The 23,460-nt window shown below is 35.1% G+C and overlaps 1 protein-coding gene across 1 annotated transcript; it reads left to right on the top strand.

The window, feature by feature from the left end:
* The first annotated feature begins 9,006 nt into the window (after positions 1-9,006).
* On the top strand, positions 9,007-21,412 carry LOC123528864 (transcription intermediary factor 1-alpha-like). The gene is made up of 2 exons (XM_045308910.2): positions 9,007-9,617; positions 20,217-21,412. The coding sequence occupies exons 1-2, from the start codon at positions 9,277-9,279 to the stop codon at positions 20,530-20,532; spliced, it is 657 nt and encodes a 218-aa protein (XP_045164845.2). The 5' UTR covers positions 9,007-9,276; the 3' UTR covers positions 20,533-21,412.
* Positions 21,413-23,460: the final 2,048 nt, after the last annotated feature.

Below are 23,460 nucleotides of genomic sequence, written 5' to 3'. Positions count from 1 at the left end.
TTCTCCAAGGCCATAAAAACATTTAGGGTCGGGCCAAGAATTTAGGGTAGGTCGGGATACCGGAAACAAACAATTTTTTTTTTACGCCTTAAGAATTGTATCTTTGTTTGTTGTTATGTATGCTGGATTTTTTAGGATCAGTGAAGTTCTAAGTTTAAGGAGATCTGACATTACATTTTTTGACATGTACTGTCAAATATTTGTTTCAAAATCTAAAACAGATGTCTTAAGAGACGGCAATACTGTTGTAATCGCCCGGACAGGTACATTTTCCTGTCCAGTTCGTTTACTCTAAAGATACTTGTCTGAAGCTGGCATAAATTCAAAGTCGTCAGAGTATGTTTTTAGATTGGTTCAATACTGTAAACAGTCAAAAAAGTACGTTTTAAGGAAGAAAGATAAACCTCTCTCCTATACTGGAGTAAATGATATGTTGAAGTCTAAACTTGAAATATTAGGTTTGAATCCTGGCTCTTATGGTTTACACTCATTCAGATCCGGTGCAGCATCAGTAAGGGCTAACAAAAAAACATGTGAAAGACTTTGGCAACGGCATGGCAGGTGGAAATCTGTCTCTGCTAGAGACGGATATGTTAAAGACTCTTTACCGGCTCGTTTGTCAGTCTCTTCAAATTTAAATTTATAATTTACTTACATGTATATTTCAGTATTTGAAAATATAATGTTGAAGTATTTTTAGTGATCTTGTATATAAATCTTTTTCAAATACTCGTTTTTGCATTATTAATATGATAGATTACAGCATAATATTTATTATTTATTAGCACAATATGTTTTAAGTTCTATATAATGAATTAAGTGATATAATTGTGTGACGTACTATCAGCGCAGATTCTTCTCTGCACAGTATTTCCGAATATGAATAGAGACAGTTTTGGAACGTTAATAACTTAATATAAATACACATGATGTATATGTGGTTTATTATTATATTTATGCTTATTTATCAAGAACTATTTTGTTGTCATTTACTGTTTGAATTATTAAAATGAGATTCAAGTTTAAGAAATTAGTTTTATTCAAACATTAGACACAATTATGTGGCATAGTAAAACCTAAATTGCATTTGCATGATTTAAAGTGGTTTACCATCAAACATACCGGGTAATACAATGATGATAATTTATTTGGTCACTTTATGCGCATACAATGTGATAACTTTTAATTTCTCAGGTCACTTATGCATACTACAGGGAGATAATGAAGTGTTATGTACACAGGTCGCTGTTTGCAGAATACAAGGCGATATTGCAGTCTTATATGAGAGGTCAGTTAATGCAGGATACAGAGTGATAATGCAATGTTATGTTCACAGGTCACTACACTTTATATAGAATACAGTGTGGAAACACAATGTTATGTTTACAGGTCACTATGTAGAATACATAGAGGATATTTGTTTGTTTTGAGTGAATATGGAATATATCTCACTGAGAAGTGAGAAAATTTCGAATATTTTCACGAGCGCGTAGCGCGAGTGAAAATGTGAAAATTTTTTCACTTCGAGGTGAGATATATTCCATATTCACTCAAAACAAACAAATTTTCTTTTTATTTTATGCTCAATTACGTTGAGAAATGCATTTTTGAACTGTTTTAATCTCAGTGCGGGAAACAGATGCGCGTAAACAGACATGACGTCAGACGTGCTGTGACGTTATAAAGACGCATGCAACATTAAGTTCCATTTTGTTTTATTTTTTGCTGCATAACGGTATGAAATTCTCTTTAAGTAAACTAATTTGAATCGAGAAATATATTATAAAGAACAAAGCGCAACTATAATTTTCATCCTGTTTTAAGCAAATAATTTAAAATTCATACACAATGTATGATGGGGCGGAGCTCATATCTCTCACAGTGTGAAAATTTAGATGTCATATTTTCACAGTGTGAGCGATGAGATATGAAAATATTTAACTGATAGAATACAGTATTTCATTAGTTAGCATAAAATAAAAGGTGATAGTGTTATGTTCACAGGTCATTTTATGCAGAATACAGGGTGATATCTAATGTTCACATGTTTTTTATGCAGAATACACGGTGATAATGAGATGTTTGGTACATACTTCCCGTAATGTAGAATACAAGGGGAAATGAAGTGTTGTGTTCACAGGTCACTTAATGCGGAACAAAGGAAATTTAGTATTGTATACAAAAATTAGTATATTCGTATTACAGCGTGATTTTTCAAATTATTACACGGGTCACATTGTACAGAATGTATAATAAGAACATTATGCAGACTTGGGACACAGGTTCTTTTTGCAGAATATAAGCTAAAATTCTGCCTTGACATATTCAGGTCATTTATAACGTGACGATATTGCCGTTATTCACACAGGTTATTTTATGAAAAGGTTATAATGTGGAGTTATGAGCTTGCAGATTGATTGATGATAGCATTGACTTTTAAGTGCAATCATTATGTGAATTTGTCAGTACGGGTGATAACTGTTTTGGTTATGTCCCTAGGTTTTATGTTGAATTCACGGGTGATATCCTTATGTGCCCAGGTTGCTTTATGTGGAACGTACAAATGATATCCTTCGGAGTTATGTGCCCAGTTTACATTATGTTGTACGCATGGGTGATATCCTCATGTTATGTGCCCAGGTTGCTCTATGTGGAACGCACGGGTGATATCTTTCGGAGTTATGTGCCCAGGCTGCATTGTATTAAAACTTGTACGCACGGGTGATATCCTTCGAGTTATGTGCCTAGGCTGCGTTGTATTAAAACTTGTTGTGCGCATGGGTGATATCCTTCGAGTTATGTGCCCAGGCTGCGTTATGTTTTACGCACGGGTGATTTCCTTATGGTAATGTGCCCAGGCTGCGTTATGTTTAATACACGGGTGATAACTTTTGGGTTATGTGCCCAGGTTGTATTAATTGGTTCGCACGGATGATAGCCATCTGGTTATGTGCCCAGGCTGCGTTATGTGGAACACACGGGTGATAACCTTCGGGTTATGTGCCCAGGCTGTGTTATATGGAACAAATTGATGACATGTCCAGTTGACAAGATGGTTTTGGAGATGCATGGATCTGATATTGTCGATAGAATAGAGTGATTGTGGCTTGGTTATAGTGTGATGTCATGTCCACTGCTGACTGTTTGAGATAAGTATTGTTAACTTCTTGTTTGTGGCGAGAAAAGTATACATGAATCGGTTGTCTTACAATTTTGCTTTTATTCATTCATAATTATATTTCTTTATTTTACTTAGACTGTTTAGTACACAGTTAGTTAGCTTCTGTTTGCTTTCACTGAACTGTTTTAGACTAAAATATTTAATTATTAATTTCACTTCGGATATATTGTTCGTACGATTAATAGAAGTATCACGATACAACAATAAGAATACATTTGTTTCGATAGTGATATTAGTATGAAAGTAATGCTTTTTTTTATAGTTTTTAGAATATACAGATGATTATTTCATTACACTCGTACTTTCTAATGACATCATATTGAATGACATTTGAATATTTTAGAACTGAATGGGCAGATTTGATGTAAAACAGTATGAACCTGGATTGGATGCTGGATGTATAGGAGGGCACAATGCAGTTGAGGTTAAGAATGTTAAAGTTACAAGTCTTCAAATTAGCACCAGATGTGTTAAGATGGTATCTTATGTTATTTGGTATTTCTTGGTAATTTTTCCCTCTTTGTTGAACTTGATATTTGCTGTCAAAATACATAGTCTAAACCTATACTGAATCTGTTTTTTGTTCTGATAATTGAGATTAGAGAATAAGTAATTTACTCACAGCTTTAGTGTGAGTAAGTGAAATTATTCTCGTTTCGAAATTATCAGGCTGTACGGTAATTTATTGATCTTGTTTGGCGGGAATTTAGAACGGGGTTTTCGTGGTAATTCGGGGGTATTTAAGCGTTACACAGGTTTAGTCCTCACTTGAGGCTAGAATTTTGACAGCAATACACATCAGGACCCGCCCACCCTCCCTTATTTGAAGCTGAACTAAACTATTTAATGGACCATGGATATATTAGAGTTATAGCTTTATCGCTTTATAAAATAAGAATTGTTGTGATCCGACTTTAGAACAATTAATTACACTATTCATTTGGATTCAAAAACATGAATAATATACATTTAAGATCATAATATTAAATAATAGTTTCGGAAAGCTGAGTATTTTAGTTTTGAATAACACGTTTGTACGATTATTAAAAGTATGTGTTAGTTTCGTTTCTGAATATCTTAAAGAATCAAGCTTACAATCCATGCCAAAGCCTGATGGGTACAACAAGAGGAATATCCACACTATAGAAATGTTGTATTTACTCCGCGAAAAATGTAAAGATATTTGCTGTCAAAATACATAGTCTAAACCTATACTGAATCTGTTTTTAGGCTGGCAATTTATTCGCCAGACTATTATAACCATAAATTGAGATTCCACAAAGTTCAACAAAAGTTGAAAGGCGCTGAGACTGACAACACAAAATATAATTCCATGCGCAATTCAAATAGTCCGCCACGTACGTTTATCAGTTTTGCCATAGAGTTGTATAAAGATTGTTAAACTTACCTGTTTCAATAAATCTATTTGCTTTAACATGTTATAATAATGTTTTATTTTTCTGACGGTAAATACTTGAAAGATAATATTAGAAAATATTACATAATGATGGTAAATTAATTCGCCCCTATGAATGAAATCTCTGTATGAATGGAACTTTTTCGTAACCAAACACTGTTGACCGTTTCGTTATAGATTATGACCCCGGTCTGTAAATAGCTAATTAAACAAACGCTGGTTCCGAGAAACAATTGTCGATATGAGTTATACTGCGCATTATTCGACGACCTTACATAACTTGGAAAATAAGAAAGATGAAATATCAATTAAAATGAACTTATAGTGATATGACCCTTACAGAAGAAAAAGGCCTGCTGCGTACTCTTGCTGTGTACATACAGCGTATATGATGCGTACATGATGTGTACTGAAATCAAGGGCTTTAAATAGTACGCAGGATATACACTGCACATACACCGATAGTACGTTTGTAGTACACTTTTGACATGCAAATGAGCTCCGCCGCGTACTATTTGCTGCGTACATGCTGTGGACTACATAGTACACAGGATGTACACTGGAGGAATTTAGTATGCGGAAAATAGTACGCAGCATGTACGCGGCACATACACTTTTCACATGCAAATGAGCCTGCGGTGTACTACCCCTGCGGCGTACATGCTGTGTACTCCTGCGGCGTACATTCTGTGTACTCCTGGCCCGAGTCCTGCGGCGTACATGCTGTGTACTCCTGCTGCATACATGCTGTGTACTCTTGTGGCGAAACTGCTGTGATAATGTAAATTCCTTACCCCACCAACTTTCTTATGCAAATGCTGATCATTTGGACAGAAAAAAAACAGAAAAAAGATAAGTGACATGCATCAATAAGTATTTACCCTTACCAAAATAGTGTAGACTGATGTTATCAAATAAATTAGTATGCTTTTCTTCATCCACTTTTCAATGAAATAAATCAATTTTTGTAGCATGTAATTTGGTAAACATCTGAAGAAAATGGCGTAACTGCATCAAGGGGAAACAACTTTAATGCAACTAAATATAAGTGTTATAAATTTCGAAGTATCTGCGGTGTACATGCAGTGTACTATTTTCTTGTACAAGTCCCTCCTGCATACATGCAGTGTACTCCTTAAATTTTCAGAGTCTGTGCTGCGTACTTGAAGTGTACTAGTGACCTCCTGCGTACATGCTGTGTACTCGTCGAAATAGTACGCGGCATGTACGCGGCATGCGGTGTATGTAAAATGTACTCCTCTGGCGTACTACTGTGTTCGCGGCATATACACAGCAAATACGCAGCATGTACGCCACAGAGGCTTGCTTCTGTAAGGGGAGTTATGTCAGGTCTTATCTTTAGGGCTAAAGTTATAAGAATTTATTCTTTCAGATCATTTGCTATAGGTACTACGGAATGTATTAATCGCTGCGTGGAATGGCCACAGTAGTGTGAGAAGAAACAAATGACCACTTTTTACGAGTTGTATAACTAAAGAGCGTACAGTCATGCTATATTTTTTTTGGCTATTTCTATACTTAGTATAATATTCATTTTAAAAACATTCTGGCGGATGCTGAAAGATATATAATAAAAAGTGCTTTGTCACCATTTTGTTTAAAGGGTGGGGGCGTAGATGTAAGCGAATTTTGTTTAAACACACGTTTTCAACTGTATTTCAGGTTATATTAAGATAGTGGACCCGTAATGGTAATGTTTAACAAATGCATTAATTGATACAGTTCTGAAGTTAAAATTGTTTCGCACTGTACTGCATCTTTAAACGACTTTTACCGTGTCTTTGTTGTTTGATTGGTTTTTTTTTATTTATAATTTTGTATAAATTACGTTTTTTCCTCCAGCTGAAACAAAGACAAATTTCATAGTGATAGCCATTGCGCAAAACGATCGCAGAGAAATCATTTTACCTCATATTTTTCTAAATGAAACCTCAAAGTATTGCGTAACAATTATAAAACACAAAATAAAATTGTCAGTATCAATTTTTCTTGGGAGCATCGAGTAAGAGAATTTAATCGGACAGAAATTAAGCTCCAACTCTTAAAAATTATAGCCTTGCTCTCTGCGTTCAAAAAGAACCATAGGGCAGAAGTAAAACCTACCTTCATTTCTTCCAAACTTTGTAAACTACAGAATAAATGTAAAGTCAAGAACTTTTACAAAATGTAACAAAGTATTTTCAAAGATGTCTAAACATTCACCCTTCAGGCTAAATTCATTTTAAACAGCAAGAAATGGCTAATCAAATGAAAAATTTCTGCTTTTGTACGACAAATCAATGATAATAAGTATCGAAAAAAAAAACAAAAAAAAAAACACACACACAAAAAAAAACAACAGTTTATCTTACTTGAAAAAAGAAATATAATGACAAAGTTTGGTCCTAGTGGGGCTTGAACCTACGCCTTCCTGAAAAATTAGTTAAAGTAGTTTTATGGTAGGAATGGAATGCTCTTCAAAAAATGATCTAATCATCGTATTAGCGAACGAACAGGACTAGATCATAATCATTAACAGTCCGGTTTGTAGCGGGTTTCCCTCATACCGACAAGAAAATCACCCCATCTGATCAGTGTTCATACATGATGTGTTTGTGTGTATGTTTGGGGGAGGGGGGGAGGGGGGGGGGGGGGTGCGCGGCTTTGCATATTGAAGTATAGATGTTGTGTTTGTTACCTTTATACTTTATCTGATATTATGTCCCTCAATGTTTATTACTGCTTCTTTATAAACATATATAAACGGTTATGGCACGCCATTTGTCCAATAATAACGTGAACCCAAAAAAACTAGAATTAACAATTGATAAAGTAGGTTTTTCGAACGTAAAACCAAGTTTTCTGAATACTTACCCATATTTTCAAGCGAAACATAAGATAACGGGCGCTGATCATAGTTTACACCCGTGAACCCAGGTTTAAACTAGTTTTTTTTCAACTGAACTATGAATTTCGGTCGTTAATCTAAGTTCACGAGTGTGAACCTATGTTTACGGGCGTAATCCAGGGTTCACGAGTGTAAACCATAGTTTATGAACGTACATGAACATGTTAACGACCGAGAACTTAAGTTTACGACCGTGAAAATGGGTTTACGACCGTAAACATAGGTTCACGCTCGTGAGCATAGGATTACGACCAAAAATCATATTTTTGTTCGAGAAACCAATTTTACTGAACGTAAACCTAGGTTCACGCTCGTAAATTATGGTTCATCTCGTAAACCCAAGTTAATTGTCGTAAACATAGGTTCACGCTGGTAAAAATGGTTCGCGGCTATCCAATAATCCAATAATTACATTCCTGGTCGAAAAACCTAGGATTATCGAATACTAACATATATTTTCGAGTGAAAACATAGGACAACGGGCGTAAACCACAGTTTATGCTCTTGAACTCATGTTTACGTTCGATAAACTAGGTTTCTCGATTGAAATTTAACTTGCGTGGACCTATGTTTACGTGTGTGAACTATGGTTTACGATGTTATCCTTTGTTTTCGCTCGAAAGAATAGGTTTACATGCTTTTAATTTTGAAAAACCTAGTTTATCCATCGTTAATCCTAGTTTTTCGACTGTGAACCTGGGTTCATGTAACTATTGGACGATTTTCATACATGTCACGTCTGTTGACTTTGGTTCAAGATCATAGACCTAGGCTCACGTTCGTATACAGGGGTTTAAGATTCGTAAATGCAGATTCACACCCGAAATTCATGATTGATTTTTGAATCCTACTATATCGACCGTAAACCATGGTTTACATTTGATAAACTACGTTTCTCGAATAAAGTATGAATTTCGTTCATTATCCTATGTGGTTTGATTTGATTATGTTCTCGGAACCTGACTTTTTTGTAGGATATTAATTTTTATGGTTTCAGATTCCCAAGTGAGCATTATGTGCTGTTTGTCTCACTAATTATGTTATCCCCAATGAAGCAAACACAGTGTACTTTTTTCACCGTCTGTAGTCTCTAATATCCTTACACTACCTTCACAAGTTAATCAAGATGGTTCATCACATCAATACCCTATGCTCGCCTTAGTTTGATATGGAAAACCCATGATATCTAAGATTTTGCAAACATCTTTCCCGCACAGATTTCATCCAGTGTTTTGTGGTAGCCAGCCTTTCTGTACTTTCAGTATTTTGATTTGTTCTGATAATTGAGATTAGAGAATAATTGATTTACTCACAGCTTTAGTGAGTAACTATTGTTAATTCAGGGTTTTCTTTATAGTCAATACGATTCAAAAGTAGTATTGTACAATTAATTTGACCTGTCAAAACATGTTCCTGGCTTTCATTATATTCTATTTATGCTTTAATAAGATTAACATTAAAGCCAGAAACGTGTTTTGACAGGTCAATAAAATAATACAATACAACTATTTTGTCACGGATACAGGATAATGGTTTCACTATCCGATCCCCTTTTCTCAATATTAAATAACAAACATGTTATCGTTACAAATACCGTGCGCGAGTATTTAATAGTATCCTATCATAAGGACGTTAAAAACATACCCTGTGGGTTAAAAATTTATGTTGTGTAGATATATGAACGAAGCGGATTTGTTATCTACTGTAAAAGTATTTGTTAGTTACACGATTGATATTGATAGTGTGGGATAGTTGAGCTGGGTTAAGAAAATGGCGACTGGAGGAGAGACAGATACAGACATACTTTCTGATGAAACTTTTGATTTACTGTGCTCGGTGTGTAAAAAGAAAAACAAAAATACGGAAGCTGCCAAGTTTTGTGTGAATTGTCAAGATTATTATTGTTCAATTTGTGTCAAGTTTCATGATGACGTTCCTGCTTTATCCCGGCACAAGATTCTCGACAGTAGTCAGTTCCAACCAGGGGCTGGCCAGGTGCTACAAATGGTTCCTACAGAACTCTGTGACAGACACAGTCACAAACATGTAGACATGTATTGTCAGAAACATGATGATGTTGGCTGTTCTACATGCATCGCTGTTGATCATAAGTAAGAGTTTTAGATTCTATATTGTTCATAAGCTTATATAAGTTTATGCCACTCGATAAAGACGCCTGTAATCGTGCTATTTTCATGCTGGCAGAAATGTTTTAGGATCCCATTACATTTTCCAGGGATGTCGAACGATTTCATAATTTTAGCTCGACTATACGAAGTAGGCCTATAAGGAGAGCTATCCTACTCGCCCCGGCGTTGGCGTCTTTCCGCGTCCCCACCTTGGTTAAAGTTTTGGTGCACTTTCTCTTTTTTCAACTTATCTCTGTAATTACTTGATGGATTTGATTCAAACTTGAAATACTTATTCCTCATCATCATCCACATCATCTGACATAAGGGCCATAACTCTGGCACCAATATTTCATGAATTATCCCCCCTTTTCACTTAGATTTTCAGGTTAAAGTTTTGATGCACTTTCACTCTATTTCTGTTATTACTGAATGGATTTGATTCTAACTTAAAATAGTTGTTCAACATCATCACCCACATCATATGACACAAGGTGCATAACTCTGGCACCATTTTTCATGAATTATTCCCCCTTTTTACTTAGAATTTCAGGTTAAAGTTTTGGTGCACTTTCACTCTACCTCTGTTATTACTGAATGGATTTGATTCAAACTTAAAATAGTTGTTCAGCATCATCACCCACATCATATGACACAAGATGCATAACTCTGGCACAATTTTTCATGAATTATTCTATGGGTGGTTTTCAAAATAATGAAGCTTTTTCTTCTCTCTCACCTTACTTTAATTCAGTTTAGTTTTAGAATGTGTTTTGGAGCAAATTATATCCAAATCAATGTAGTCAATAAATGTGTGCAATTTTATCTTGATGGCTCAAGCAGTTTTGAAGTTATATTAAATTATATAGCTAATTTTGTCCCCTGTGCACCCAAAAAAGTGTGACATTTTACATGAAGTATGGTTTTCAACTGTGGCTTACTTTTTAAAACCATGTTTTATTGTTACAGCTTTGGCCTTTTTATGTAACTTAAACTCTGCACATTTAAATAAAATACTTCTTTTCATTATCTACATCTTACTGTTACCAATATTTCACATCTTGTGAAGGAACCCCCTTCACAAAAAATAGTGAAAAAAATACTAAATTTAAATGTTGAACACTACAATTTCATAACCTTATTACTTTTCTGAAGTCTTAATGTTTTTCTAAGATCTTTATCCTTTCAGCTGTGAAGACACATTATGATTTTTTTCTTTAATAAATCAACTTTCTCAGAAACTTGATGGGTGTCTATACACCTAAAAATGTCCCCTGTGCACCTTTTTCAGTTGTTAAGTGTCAGATTTCTTTTATTCTTTAATTAAAATGGGATTTTACTTTATTTTCCTTGAAAGGGAGTTACAACAGATACAAAAGCAGTGTTCAACTTCACATATTACTGACTGTTAAACATTCACAGAGCCAAAAGTGATGTCCCCTGTGCACCCTTTTTTGACATATATCAATTGTCATAGCATTACTGTAATTTGTGGGGGCAGTTCTATATTCTTAGCAGTGTGAATGCAAAGTTTAGGCATTTCTTGATAATTTAGCATTACATAAGAAACCCTGGACAATTTAAAATTCACTGTTTGCATTTTTTTCTGAAGTTGCCAATTTTCAAGTTTAAAAGTGGAAACATCAATTTTATTGCTTCTTAGGCAAGCGGCTCTGTTGAAATTTAACCAAAATATGTAATGTTCACAGTAAATATATGTAGTTAAAAGAATTTACTTACCATGAACATTTCTATGAATAAATTTTTTGATACAATTTGTCCCCTGTGCAACCTTTTAGTAAAATTATGAAGTAGTATGAATTTAACTATTCCATTTTATCATGCATGGCATTTTGTCATTTTTACTATGAATAAGCATTGCATGTAAAAATTAAATGATTTCAATGTGTTAGTTATGTATAAAGTCATTATTTTTCATTTAAAGCGTTACATTCTGTTGAATTTTCTGTTCTTGTAGTGAAAATTTTTACATTTTGTAGTTATTTATGTGGAATAACTAATTTTTAATAGTATTTGTCTAAAGTGATTACCATTAGTCTTTTATGAATAGAAAACTAATAATGGATGAATTTACACTGATCTTCAGTATGTGTCCCCTGTGCATCTGTAAACTAATCAATTTGAGTTGACAATCTAGAAATTAGAATTACGGGACATTCTTGAAATTTGGCATGTGGTTTATAAACATGCAAAGTGTGAGAAAAAAATAGGTTTTGTAATTATATGTTAGTTATTTTGCATTCAGCAACAACATTTTAATAGGTAAAGTTTTATTTTTCATGTCAGAATTTGTGCAGAAAGGGTGATTTTAAAATCCAATGTCCACAAACATATGATTAAATAAGTTCAAACCATAACATACACGCATTATTATCATTTATGTTGAAAAAATTACTGTTATACATATTTCCTTGTCATAAAACATGCAACATTTATCACCCATCTTACTGGAAATTCACTGAACTTTCAAATTAAGCTGAAATATTTCCGATTGGCATTTTCTCAACACTTTCCTAAAGTTATTTCCTTCAAATTTGAAGTATTTGCTATCATAAAAAATAGGTGACAACCATAAGAAATCAGTTTGAATTTTCAACCCCTATGTCACACTTTTGCTTCATTATTTTGAAAACCACCCCTATTCCCCTTTTTACTTAGAATTTCAGGTTAAAGTTTTGATGCACTTTCACTCTATCTCTGTTATTACTGAATGGATCTGATTCAAACTTAAACAATTGTTCAACATCATTACCCTTATCATATGACACAAGGTGCATAACTCTGGGACCAATTTTTCATGAATTATTTCCCCTTTTTACTTAGAATTTTAGGTTAAAGTTTTGATGCACTTTCACTCTGTCTCTGATATTACTGAATGGATTTGATTCAAACTTAAAATAGTTGTTCAAAATCATCACCCACACCATATGATGCAAGGTGCTTAACTCTGGCATCAATTTTTCATTAATTATTCCCCTTTTACTTAGAATTTTAGGTTAAAGTTTTGATGCACTTTCACTCTGTCTCTGTTATTACTGAATGGATTTGATTCAAACTTAAAATAGTTGTTCAACATCATCACCCACACTACATGACACAAGCTGCATAACTCTGGCACCAATATTTAATGAATTATGCCCCTTTTTGCTTAGTAAATACTTATATAGTGTTTTGATACATTTTATCTTTACCTCTCTTATTACTTTAAGTTGATATTTTTGACATAGACTCAGGCTATTGTGCAATATCTTCATCCACAATTGGAGTCATTAAACACTCCAGTGACAGCTAGCTCTAGTTTCCTCAGATGTGCCCAGTTTCACTATCCAGCATTGAAATAGTCGAGCGCGCTGTCTTCTGTGACAGCTCTTGTGACATTTTCAGTTTTGTTTCGTCCAAAAACTTGAAAAAGGATATTAGAAAGGACCTCAAAAAAGCAGCAGTACCAGCTTACAAACACTGTATCTGGACTCTCATTGTAATTGTGCTAAAAACTGGTACTGGTTGGGAACTATTTTCTGGACAGGACCAGTTTCCGGACACATGTAATATCCGCTTTATTTCGTTGTTATTCATGTAATTGTTTCATCTAGATCATTTAGATGTTTGTTCTTCATGTCTACAACAAACCACTATTTTATAAGGCTGTATAATGTTTGGGTTTTTGATGATAACTCAGCTGCGTTTACAAAACAACTTTCTGTCTAAATGGGGCATGAAGATAGCATTGCGCATGCGCAGTAGTTCACGCATGCCGAGGTATCGAGTGGGGAAGAAATAATCAAACTACATAATGATTGTCTGCTGATAACATGTTCTACTTTTAATTTCACGCTAAAAGTTACGTAAGATGCAGGGCTGTCGATTTTTGCACTAATTTTATTCTATATCTATTGGAATTATCAAGAATTCGTATAAGACGAAATTTGAGTTTTTTTATAGTCAACCTCGGTTTGCTTTCGTAGCTGCTATTGAACGTCGGGGCAATGTTTCATGTGCAATTTTGAAGAGATGAATGATAAAGAAATGTGTAGAAATAGTTTAATTACTTATTTTGATATCCAATTAACAACAAAACACCGTCAAAATATTTGTCCGGATACTGGTTTACCTGACGGGAAAAATAACTTATTTTAGTGACCTCATTTGAGGCCCCATGGAACCCATATTTTACGTCACAACGCGATGCTGATTACAACATCGGATGCGGAAGGAGCTGAAGTTTGTGCAGTATGAACTTCATTTATGTCAAATATTTTTTTAGGGAATAATGGAGCCGAAATATGAAAATGTGTCCGGAAAATGGTTCCCAACCAGTACTGGTACTGATGATAAACCCGGACAGATGATAAAGTCGACCACCTTGGAAATATTCGATTGCAATCGGTTATTTATAAAATTGAACACACCATCTAATAGTTTCCACTTACAACACCAACTGGTGTAAACAAAAACAAAATTGATAAATATTCTGTATAAATAAATGATTTACATAAATTTGTATAAAAAATATTTATCCAAAATTACTGGGGAAGAGGGTATTTTTTTGGGCATGCTCACTGTCGAAACATGAAGGCCTGACATTTGTTAACTTTTCATTACTAAGTGATCAGGAATGACTGTTGCAGCTTTTTGGGGAAAGTTTCAATATAATAATACCAGGAAAATTTTGTAAATAACAAAGTGTTAGAATTTATCATTAGTCAACGTTCATACAGTCCCCTTTTTACATACCCCTTTCAGGCCCTCACTCCGTGTGAGTTTGCTTACTAAATATAAATTTGAATTATGTAAAGTTTTCAGCAAAGGTTAAGCTTTATTGTGATACTGACCACTGATTTCAGTTTGCAGAAATAAAAAAGTTACAAGTAAAAAACCTCATTTTCTGTTCGGGTTTATCATCAGTACCAGTATCATGTAATCATGTATTTGACGGTAAACAACGGTAACCCATTTATTAGAACAAATGAAAATGAATGAAATGGTATGCTTGCAGGGGCGTAGCCAGGCATACGCAAATACGCACGAGCGTACGCTGTTTAAACTAGATGCCCACGGGCAATATGTCGAGCCTGCCAGCTGTCAAAAGGACTGGGAGTTGTACATGACACTCATTTATGCCAAATAAAAAAGAGATTGCAAAAAGTTACAATATAAGTTATTTAAAGTAACAACAAAGGAGTACGTAAATCTAAAAAAAAAAAGAAGAAAAATTCTAAGTCCACACAAAAATCCGCACCAGTAGGTCAAAATACACCTGAAAATTGGATGTAACATGCATGTTGTACTACAGAAAAGTGGTCTTGATTTTTCCCTACGACCAGTAATAAAAAAGTTTCAAATATAAGCTATTTATAGTAACAACAAAGGGAAGTAATTCTAGGATCTTGCGCATGACACTCCGTCGCATGATGTTGAACAATTGTGCCAAGTTACATCAAAATCCCTCTATGCATCAAAAAGAAATGCTCCAGACAAAGTCATTCTTGTATCTGACTTTTGACCTCTAAGTGTGACCTTGACCTTAGACCTAGGGACCTGGTTCTTGTGCATGACACTCCGTCTCATGGTGGTAAACATTTGTGCCAAGTTACATCAAAATCCCTCCATGCATGAAGAAGAAATGCTCCGGACAAAGTTGTCATTCTTGTATCCTTTGACCTCTATGTGACCTTGACCTTAGACCTAGGGACCTGGTTCTTGCGCATGACACTCCGTCTTATGATAGTGAACAATTGTGCCAAGTTACATCAAAATCCCTCCATGCATGAAGAAGAAATACTCCGGACAAAGTCATTTTTTAATTTGACCTTTGACCTGTAAGTGTGACCTTGACCTTTGAGATAGGAACCTGGGGTTTGCGCATGACATTCCGTCTCACTGAGGTTAACATTCATACCGAATATAAACAAGATTGCTCCATGCATGTCAAAGTTATGATCCTGACAAACAAATCCGGACGGACGCACATGCACCGAACAGACATTTGGACAACTAAGTCTTCGCTTCCGCAAGCGGGCTCGACAAAAATGATGAAAATAAAGTGGCATAGAAAAGCAATAGAAATCAATGCCTAACCCGGGTTAGGCACAAAAATAAGATCTGGTAATCACTGCATATCAAAAAGTTACAGAGTGAGTTTAAAAAAAATAAATTAAGCAGTGTCGGAATAATGATGGTGTGTTTTCTTTAGTATAAACTATATATACAGTACAAACAATTCATGCTTGAAAGTTTTTGTTTGATCGTTGTTTTCAATTAGTATCCGAATGATGTTACAAACGGGAGATTTTTAAAATGGCTGTCGGTGCAGTTTCTACACCATATACAAAGATGTTTTGATGGCTAAATGGAGCAATGTCCATTCGTACAATTTCCCCTCTTGGTATACCCTGAAACAATTGATACGTATTAGACCTTCCTGGCATACCTGTAGTAAAGCTATAATTAGGGTCTGACCAATATAACGAATTCATGTGTGCGTATGGTGATTTTCTGGCCAGCTACGCCTCTGGCTTGTACCTCTACTGTGGGCGAAAAGCTTTAAAAATAGAATCTACATTTTCAGCTAAAAGCAGTAGAGGTGCAGCGGAACGCCGCCATCTTGATTCGGACGTCACGTCATTTCACAACGCAGCACTTTTCAAAAATAAATAAATAAACAAGAGCCATGTTACACATGGCTAATCCCCCCGCCGGGCATATTATAATTGAAGGCTAAAAGTTCCTGGCAAGTTAGTGTCTGAAAGTATTAATTTTGGGGAAAGCTTTGAAGAACCGTTTAGTTGTAGTCCGCATCAGGGGTTTTAAGATGTGGAAGAAAGAATAAGTCAGTAGTGAGGTGGTTTACTGCTAAATTTTATTAATTTTCATGAACAGTAGAGCTATGATGTTTTTCTATATGGCTACTGTAAAAAGAAGGAATGGAAAGCTAACAGGGAACAAGAGTGCCAGAATGTCACAATATATGCCCGTCAAAGCAAATTTCTTTACGCTAGCAGCTGTACTTGCAAATGGAATGTTAATTTTGTGCTTGTTTAGTAATCATTGTATTTTGTTTTTTAAAGTCCACAAAAAACTCCTTACCAGGTAGAGATACCTTATAATTATATAATAAAATACACCGAAAATTGGAGAGTAACATCTATGTTGTACCACAGAAAAGTGGTCTTGTTTTTTTCCTAGGGTAAATTATAAAAATGTTACAATATAAGTTATTTATAGTAACAACTAAGGGAAGTTAATCTTTAAAAAAAAAAAAAAAAAAAAAAAAAAAAAAATTGCAAGTCCACAAAAAAATCTTTATCAGGTAGAGATTGGTCAAAATACACCTCAAAATTGGATTTAGCATGCTTGTTGTACTACAGAAAAGTGGTCTCGATTTTTCCCTACGACTAGTAATGAAAAAAGTTACAATAAAAGCTATTTAAAGTAACAACAAAGGGAAGTAATTCTAAAGAAGGGAACTGCGCATGACACTTCGTCTCATGATGGTGTATAATTGTGCCAAGTTACATCAAAATCCCTCCATGCATGAAGAAGAAATGCTTCGGACAAAGTCATTCTTGTATCTGACCTTTGGCCTCTAAGTGTGACCTTGACCTTAGGCCTAGTGACCTGGATCTTGCGCAAGACACTCCGTCTCGTGGTGGTGAACATTTGTGCCAAGTTATATCAAAATCCCTCTATGCATGAAGAAGAAATGCTCCGGACAAGGTTTTTATTCTTGTATCCTTTGACCTCTAAGTATGACCTTGACCTTAGACCTAGGGACCTGGTTCTTGCACATGACACTCCGCCTCGTGGTGGTAAACATTTGTGCCAAGATATATCAAAATCCCTCCATGCATGAAGAAGATATGCTCCGGACAAATTTTTTTAAGAAAATATGATAAAGGGGAATAACTCAAAAAATAGGCAAGGTAGAGTTATAGTTCTTGCACACTGCACTTCCTCCCAATGTGTTCTATCAGTGTATGAAGTTTGAAGAAAATCCCTCCAGTACTTTTGGGGTTATGCTCCGGACAAATTTTTTTAAGAAAATATGATAAAGGGGAATAACTCAAAAAATAGGCAAGGTAGAGTTATTGTTCTTGCACACTGCACTTCCTCCCAATGTGTTCTATCAGTGTATGAAGTTTGAAGAAAATCCCTCCAGTACTTTTGGAGTTATGCTCCGGACAAAGATCGTTGCGGACGGACGGACGCACGCACGCACGGACGGAGAGCATTTCTAATATCCCCTTCGCCTTTGGCGGGGGGATAAATAAAAAATAAAAAAAACATGCCTAGAGATATTGACCTTTATGCTATTTTTGATAATTTTACAAGCAATATACATAAATTATCGGAGGTCTAAAATTAACTTTAAACATACTTTATAGTACCAGTTTCTCACGTCATTGCTATGATGCGACCAGGGAGCGACCCCCGCCCCCCCCCCAAAAAAAATCGAAGTGGGACACTCTATCACTACGCTGCTGAGGCGATTACATGGAAACAAGTCATCACCTCATCAAAATATTCTCAATGTGCTGGTCATATCTATGACATGACCAACTAATTGGATTAACGTTTGCAAGTGCTCCAATTGTTACGGTCGGTTTTGAATTCGTTCTTTGAATGTTGCCCTTGTTTGTTTTTTTGGCATTGTTGAAATATTTCTGAGTTGCAAAAATTGAAAAAATAAACAAATTAATCCTTAATTGAAAATTGGTATTCAAAGATTTAAGACTAAATAAAAGAGCCTAAAAGTCAGTCCTTTTAAATCCTGAATTATCATATGCATTCATTGTCCATGTCTATATTTGTTCTGTCCAAATAAATGTCTTACGTAGAAATTTAGACTTTTGGGAATCTTAATTTTTGGAGAAATCATAACATATTGTAAAACATATCTCAGTCAAAAAATTAAAAGGTTGTTGATCTCTTTCATACGGTATTAGGACTTGTCAGAAAACGTACAGTGAGAAAGACAAAGAAATGTTGTTTTTTAGCTCACATGTCACAAAGTGACAATGTGAGCTTTTGTGATCGCGCAGCGTCCGTCGTCCGTGCATGCGTGCGTAAACTTTTGCCTGTGACCACTCTAGAGGTCACATTTTTCATGGGATCTTTATGAAAGTTGGTCAGAATGTTTAACTTGATGATATCTAGGTCAAGTTCGAAACTGGGTCAACTGCGGTCAAAAACTAGGTCAGTAGGTCTAAAAATAGAAAAACCTTGTGACCTCTCTAGAGGCCATACTTGTGAATGGATCTTCATGAAAATTGGTCAGAATGTTCACCTTGATGATATCTAGGTCAAGTTCGAAACTGGGTCACATGCCATCAATAACTAGGTCAGTAGGTTAAATAACAAAAAAACCTTGTGACCTCTCTAGAGGCCATATTTTTCATGGGATCTGTATGAAAATTGGTTAGAATTTTTATCTTGATGATATCTAGGTCAAGTTCGAAACTGGGTCAACTGCGATCAAAAACTAGGTCAGTAGGTCTAAAAATAGAAAAGAGGCCATACTTTTCAATGGATCTTCATGAAAGTAAGTCAGAATGTTCACCCAATCTGACTAAAGTACATCTCCTATTACACTACGCATAGGATCTGACAACGAGCTATTCATGGCCTCGTTCTGACAACCCTTCCGCTAGCCAATCAAAAGCTACCTTACAATATCCTGCAAGCTTTAAAAGCCGTGGGTTTTGATATCAACAATTTTTATGTTGAAAGATGTCAGATAGCCGGTTAGCTCAGTCGGTAGGGCACTTGCTTTGTAAATGAGAGGTCCCGGGTTCGAGCCCTGGATTAACTGCAAATTTTTCTTACTCTTTGACATTCGAACAAGTTGTCTGGTTGGTTCAAACAAAAATAGATTTGCGAAAATAAAAATAGCAATATTGGAAATCCAAAATATACAGAAGACGAATGTGAATGGGTCGTTCTCAGATCTTCGTTTAGAAGATCAAGTACTTTAGTCAGATTGAATGTTCACCTTGATGATATCTAGGTCAGGTTCGAAACTTGGTCACGTGTTTTCAATAACTAGGTCAGTAGTGCATTGATGGGCGTTTCCGGTCCATATCTTTGTAATTCATGCATGGATTTTAAAATTATTGGGCATGAATGTGTACCACAGTAAGACGACGTGTTGCGCGCAAGACCCAGGTCCGTAGCTCAAAAGTCAAGGTCACACTTAGACGTTAAAGGTCATATTTTATGATAGTGCAATGATGGGCGTGTCCGGTCCATATCTTTGTCATTCATGCATGGATTTTAAAATAACTACGCATGAATGTGTGGCACAGTAAGACGACGTGTCGCGTGCAAGACCCAGGTCCATAGGTCAAAGGTCCTAAACTCTAACATCGGCCATAACTATTCATTCAAAGTGCCATTGGGGGCATGTGTCATCCTATGGAGACAGCTCTTGTTTGTAGTAATCTTTTATATATATACTAGTATAATGTCTTTTGCATGTCGAAAATTGTTAACTAGATCAGGATTATTTGTGTTTCTTTAGTCATGTTTATGGAAATTATAAACTCTTTTTTATGCTTTCAGGCTTTGTCGAGATACATTCTATATACCAGACTATCTGCGAAACAACAAAAACACGTCAGCATCTAAGATTATAAATCAGAAACTAGAAACCTCAGAGAAACTCTTGACAGACCAACATGAAAATTTCAAACGAGAGAAAAAGTACTTATTGAAAAGTAAACACCTATGTTTGGAGGAGATAAAAAAATATAGAAAAGATATCAACCAAAGGCTTGATGTGCTGGAGCAGAACTCTGTAAAAGCTGTAGAAGCAAAATACAAACCAAAGCTGGACAAACTAGATGAACAAATGGCTAACATTAGAAAACCAAGGTGAAAATATCATCAGTTAAAGATGACTTATCAACTGCAGGTAATAATGAATCACAGATGTTTGTCAGCACAAAGAAAGGCAAAAATGTTGCCGATGATGCAACCAAATTCATGGCTGAAATAAAAGAGGAAATAAAGGGAGAGGATATAAAATTTGTATCAGAACCAAATCTAATGTCTATGTTAACAGAACTTAATCATTTGGGTCATTTAGAGGAGATCAATACCAGGCAACAGTCTAAAAATGAATGTAATAATGATAGTAAAACACAACAAAGTACACAATATAGCAGTAAGAAGCAAGCTGCCAGTACTACACAAAAAGCAGAAGGGAGTGCTACCAGGTTGAAGTCTTATGATGGATATAATAATGATAGTCAAAAGTATCAAAGTACTCAAAGTAGTAAAATGCAAGCTGTTAGTGCCACACAAAAAGCAGAAGAGAGTGCTACCAGGTTGAAGTCTTATGACGGATATAATAATGATAGTCAAAAGTATCAAAGTACTCAAAGTAGTAAAATGCAAGCTGTTAGTGCTACACAAAAAGTTTCCAATGCTTTAATGAATGTCAAAAACAAGAAGCAATATAACATAAGAATACCGTCAGACAAAGAGAAGTGTGATATTTTCAGTGTCTGTGACCTTGATGATGGAACAATAATACTAGCTGACAATAAAAACAGTAAACTGAAACGTGTGGACAGTTCAACATACACTGTCACTGACTACTGTGATGTATCTGGTAACCTATTCCAAGTATGTAAGATCAGTAACCAGGAAGTTGCTGTCAGCTGTGGTATTATTATGTACATTCAGTTTGTTTCACTTGGAAGTAAAATGGTACCAACCAAACAGATAAAAACTGACCATTGTTATGGTCTAGCTTATGCTGCTGGACATTTGTTCATATTTCACAGATCATACATACTGTAGAGAGCTGCAGCGGTTACAGAGTTGTAGGACTGTTATACGTAGCTGTCAGTAACGATGGTTCAAGATTTATGTTGCTGACAGGGACTATGGACTGATCTCACTGGACAGAAATGGAAAGTTCTTGAGAATATAATGGACCAGAGTTGAAATTGCAAGGGATGTTTGTATAACAAATAATGGAAGTGTGCTTATGTGTGGGTTTGAATCTAAGAATGTTTTACAGTTTACACCAGACTGTAAGAAGATAGGGGAAGTATTGAAATGTGATGCTTTATGCCAAACTGTCTGCTATGATCCTAGACAGAGCAAACTTATTGTTAGTTGTTATAACAGGGACAGTATTGATGTGTATGATGTTGTTTAGCTAGAGTTAAACACCTCAAACAAAATGATCCACTTGTCCACTTCAGACATTAATCAGCAAATTTCATTTTTACCAGTAAAGACAGGAACTGTTCTCCGATACCTAAGAATTACAACAAAAAATTTGAACTTTGTCGTTTTAGATACGTGAATACAGGGTCCCTGTCTATAAGGGCCATGCCGACCTAAACAAATACATACAGAAATGGAAAAGTTCTTGAAATTTTAATGGATAAGTAAAACGGAGATGTTTGTGAAATTTCTTGGAAAATTAGACTAAAGTTAAAACATGCAGGAACTGTTCTCCGCTACCTACAGTCTACTGTCAGTAACAACAGAGCAAACTTATTGTTGGCTGTTGACTGAATTCAGGACTACACTGATGTGTACAAGTTTGTTTAACTAGAGACTAACATCTCAAACACAATTATCTACTTTGTGTACTTTAACAATTTAAAATCAGTCTATTTCATATTACAGAATAGTCTAACTTCATTTTTTTTTTCAAAAATGTTTCAGCAAATGAGAAATATTATAAAAACTCAATGCATGTTAATGCTTAGTTTGCTCCTATATCAGAATATTTTTGAGTTTCAGTTTTACAGAAGTTAGGGATGTGCTGTAAAAATGACTGTATTTTCATGCTATTACATACAATATATAACACGAACATTTTTATACCAATTCAGACAATATGACAACAAAGACTGTCCTGAGACAGCCAGTCTGACTAACTCGATGCTGGATAGTACAATAGAGTAGATATATTTAAGGGGAAAAAAAGAATGAAATTATTTTAGAGTTTTTCATAACAGACACAGCTTTTATCAATAATCATAAGCATTATTCAGACATTAAAAATAACTTAATTGTCATAATTACATATTTTCTGTAATGTGTAGTAGGCCTATGCAATTTCAGTTAAGTTGCAAATAAAAAAAGCTGATTTAGTTCAAGGTAAACAAGAGCTGTCCGTAACACAGCCAAGCTTGACTATTCGAAATATTGTCCCAGAAGCAGGAAAATATTACCCAAAATGTTAAATATCAAAAGAGTATTAAGTTCAAAAGGGGACATAATTTGACCAAAATACATATCAGAGTTATGGGACTTGAGGCTATCAACTAGTTTTATAACACCGAAGGCACATGTGAAGTTTCAATTCAATATCTGCATTAGTTTTGGAGATAGTAACTTGCATGTAAAACTTTAACTTGCATGTATACCGTTCATCTGTAATGTCGCGGTACTTGACATTCAACGTAACCACATTAAACAAGAAACAAAACAACAGTGTATTTCTTGTCTTTACCACAATATTTCATGTCATATGTATCAATAACTGTGTGAAAATGAATAAGATATCATTCAAGAAACATCCATGTGTACTTCGAACAACAACAGTCAGCCATTGTTATCGTGTGACGTCACATCACTAATGTCGCGGTATAGGTCAACAATTGTGTCGATCAAACTATCATAGGTTAAAAAACACTAAATATGATTCAAACATTGAAAAGCTATCCAAGTCAGACTAACTGGAACACTCAAAAGTCATTAAACGCCAATTTAAACGTTTTATATTATCTGTTTACATTGGCACTATCGAAAATATTCTCCTCTGGGCAGCAGACAC

The sequence above is a fragment of the Mercenaria mercenaria genome, chromosome 1 (genome assembly GCF_021730395.1).
Source record: "Mercenaria mercenaria strain notata chromosome 1, MADL_Memer_1, whole genome shotgun sequence".
In the NCBI taxonomy this organism is placed as follows: Eukaryota; Metazoa; Mollusca; class Bivalvia; order Venerida; family Veneridae; genus Mercenaria; species Mercenaria mercenaria.
The sequence above is the reverse complement of the archived record's forward strand: the minus strand, read 5'-3'. Positions and strand labels throughout refer to the sequence as shown.

Excerpts from the sequence above, each read along its gene's own strand:
- LOC123528864 (XM_045308910.2), top strand. The coding sequence starts at position 9,277 with ATGGCGACTGGAGGAGAGACAGATACAGACATACTTTCTGATGAAACT. Across the intron at positions 9,618-20,216 it reads TGCATCGCTGTTGATCATAA|GCTTTGTCGAGATACATTCT; the intron begins GTAAGAGTTTTA and ends TTATGCTTTCAG.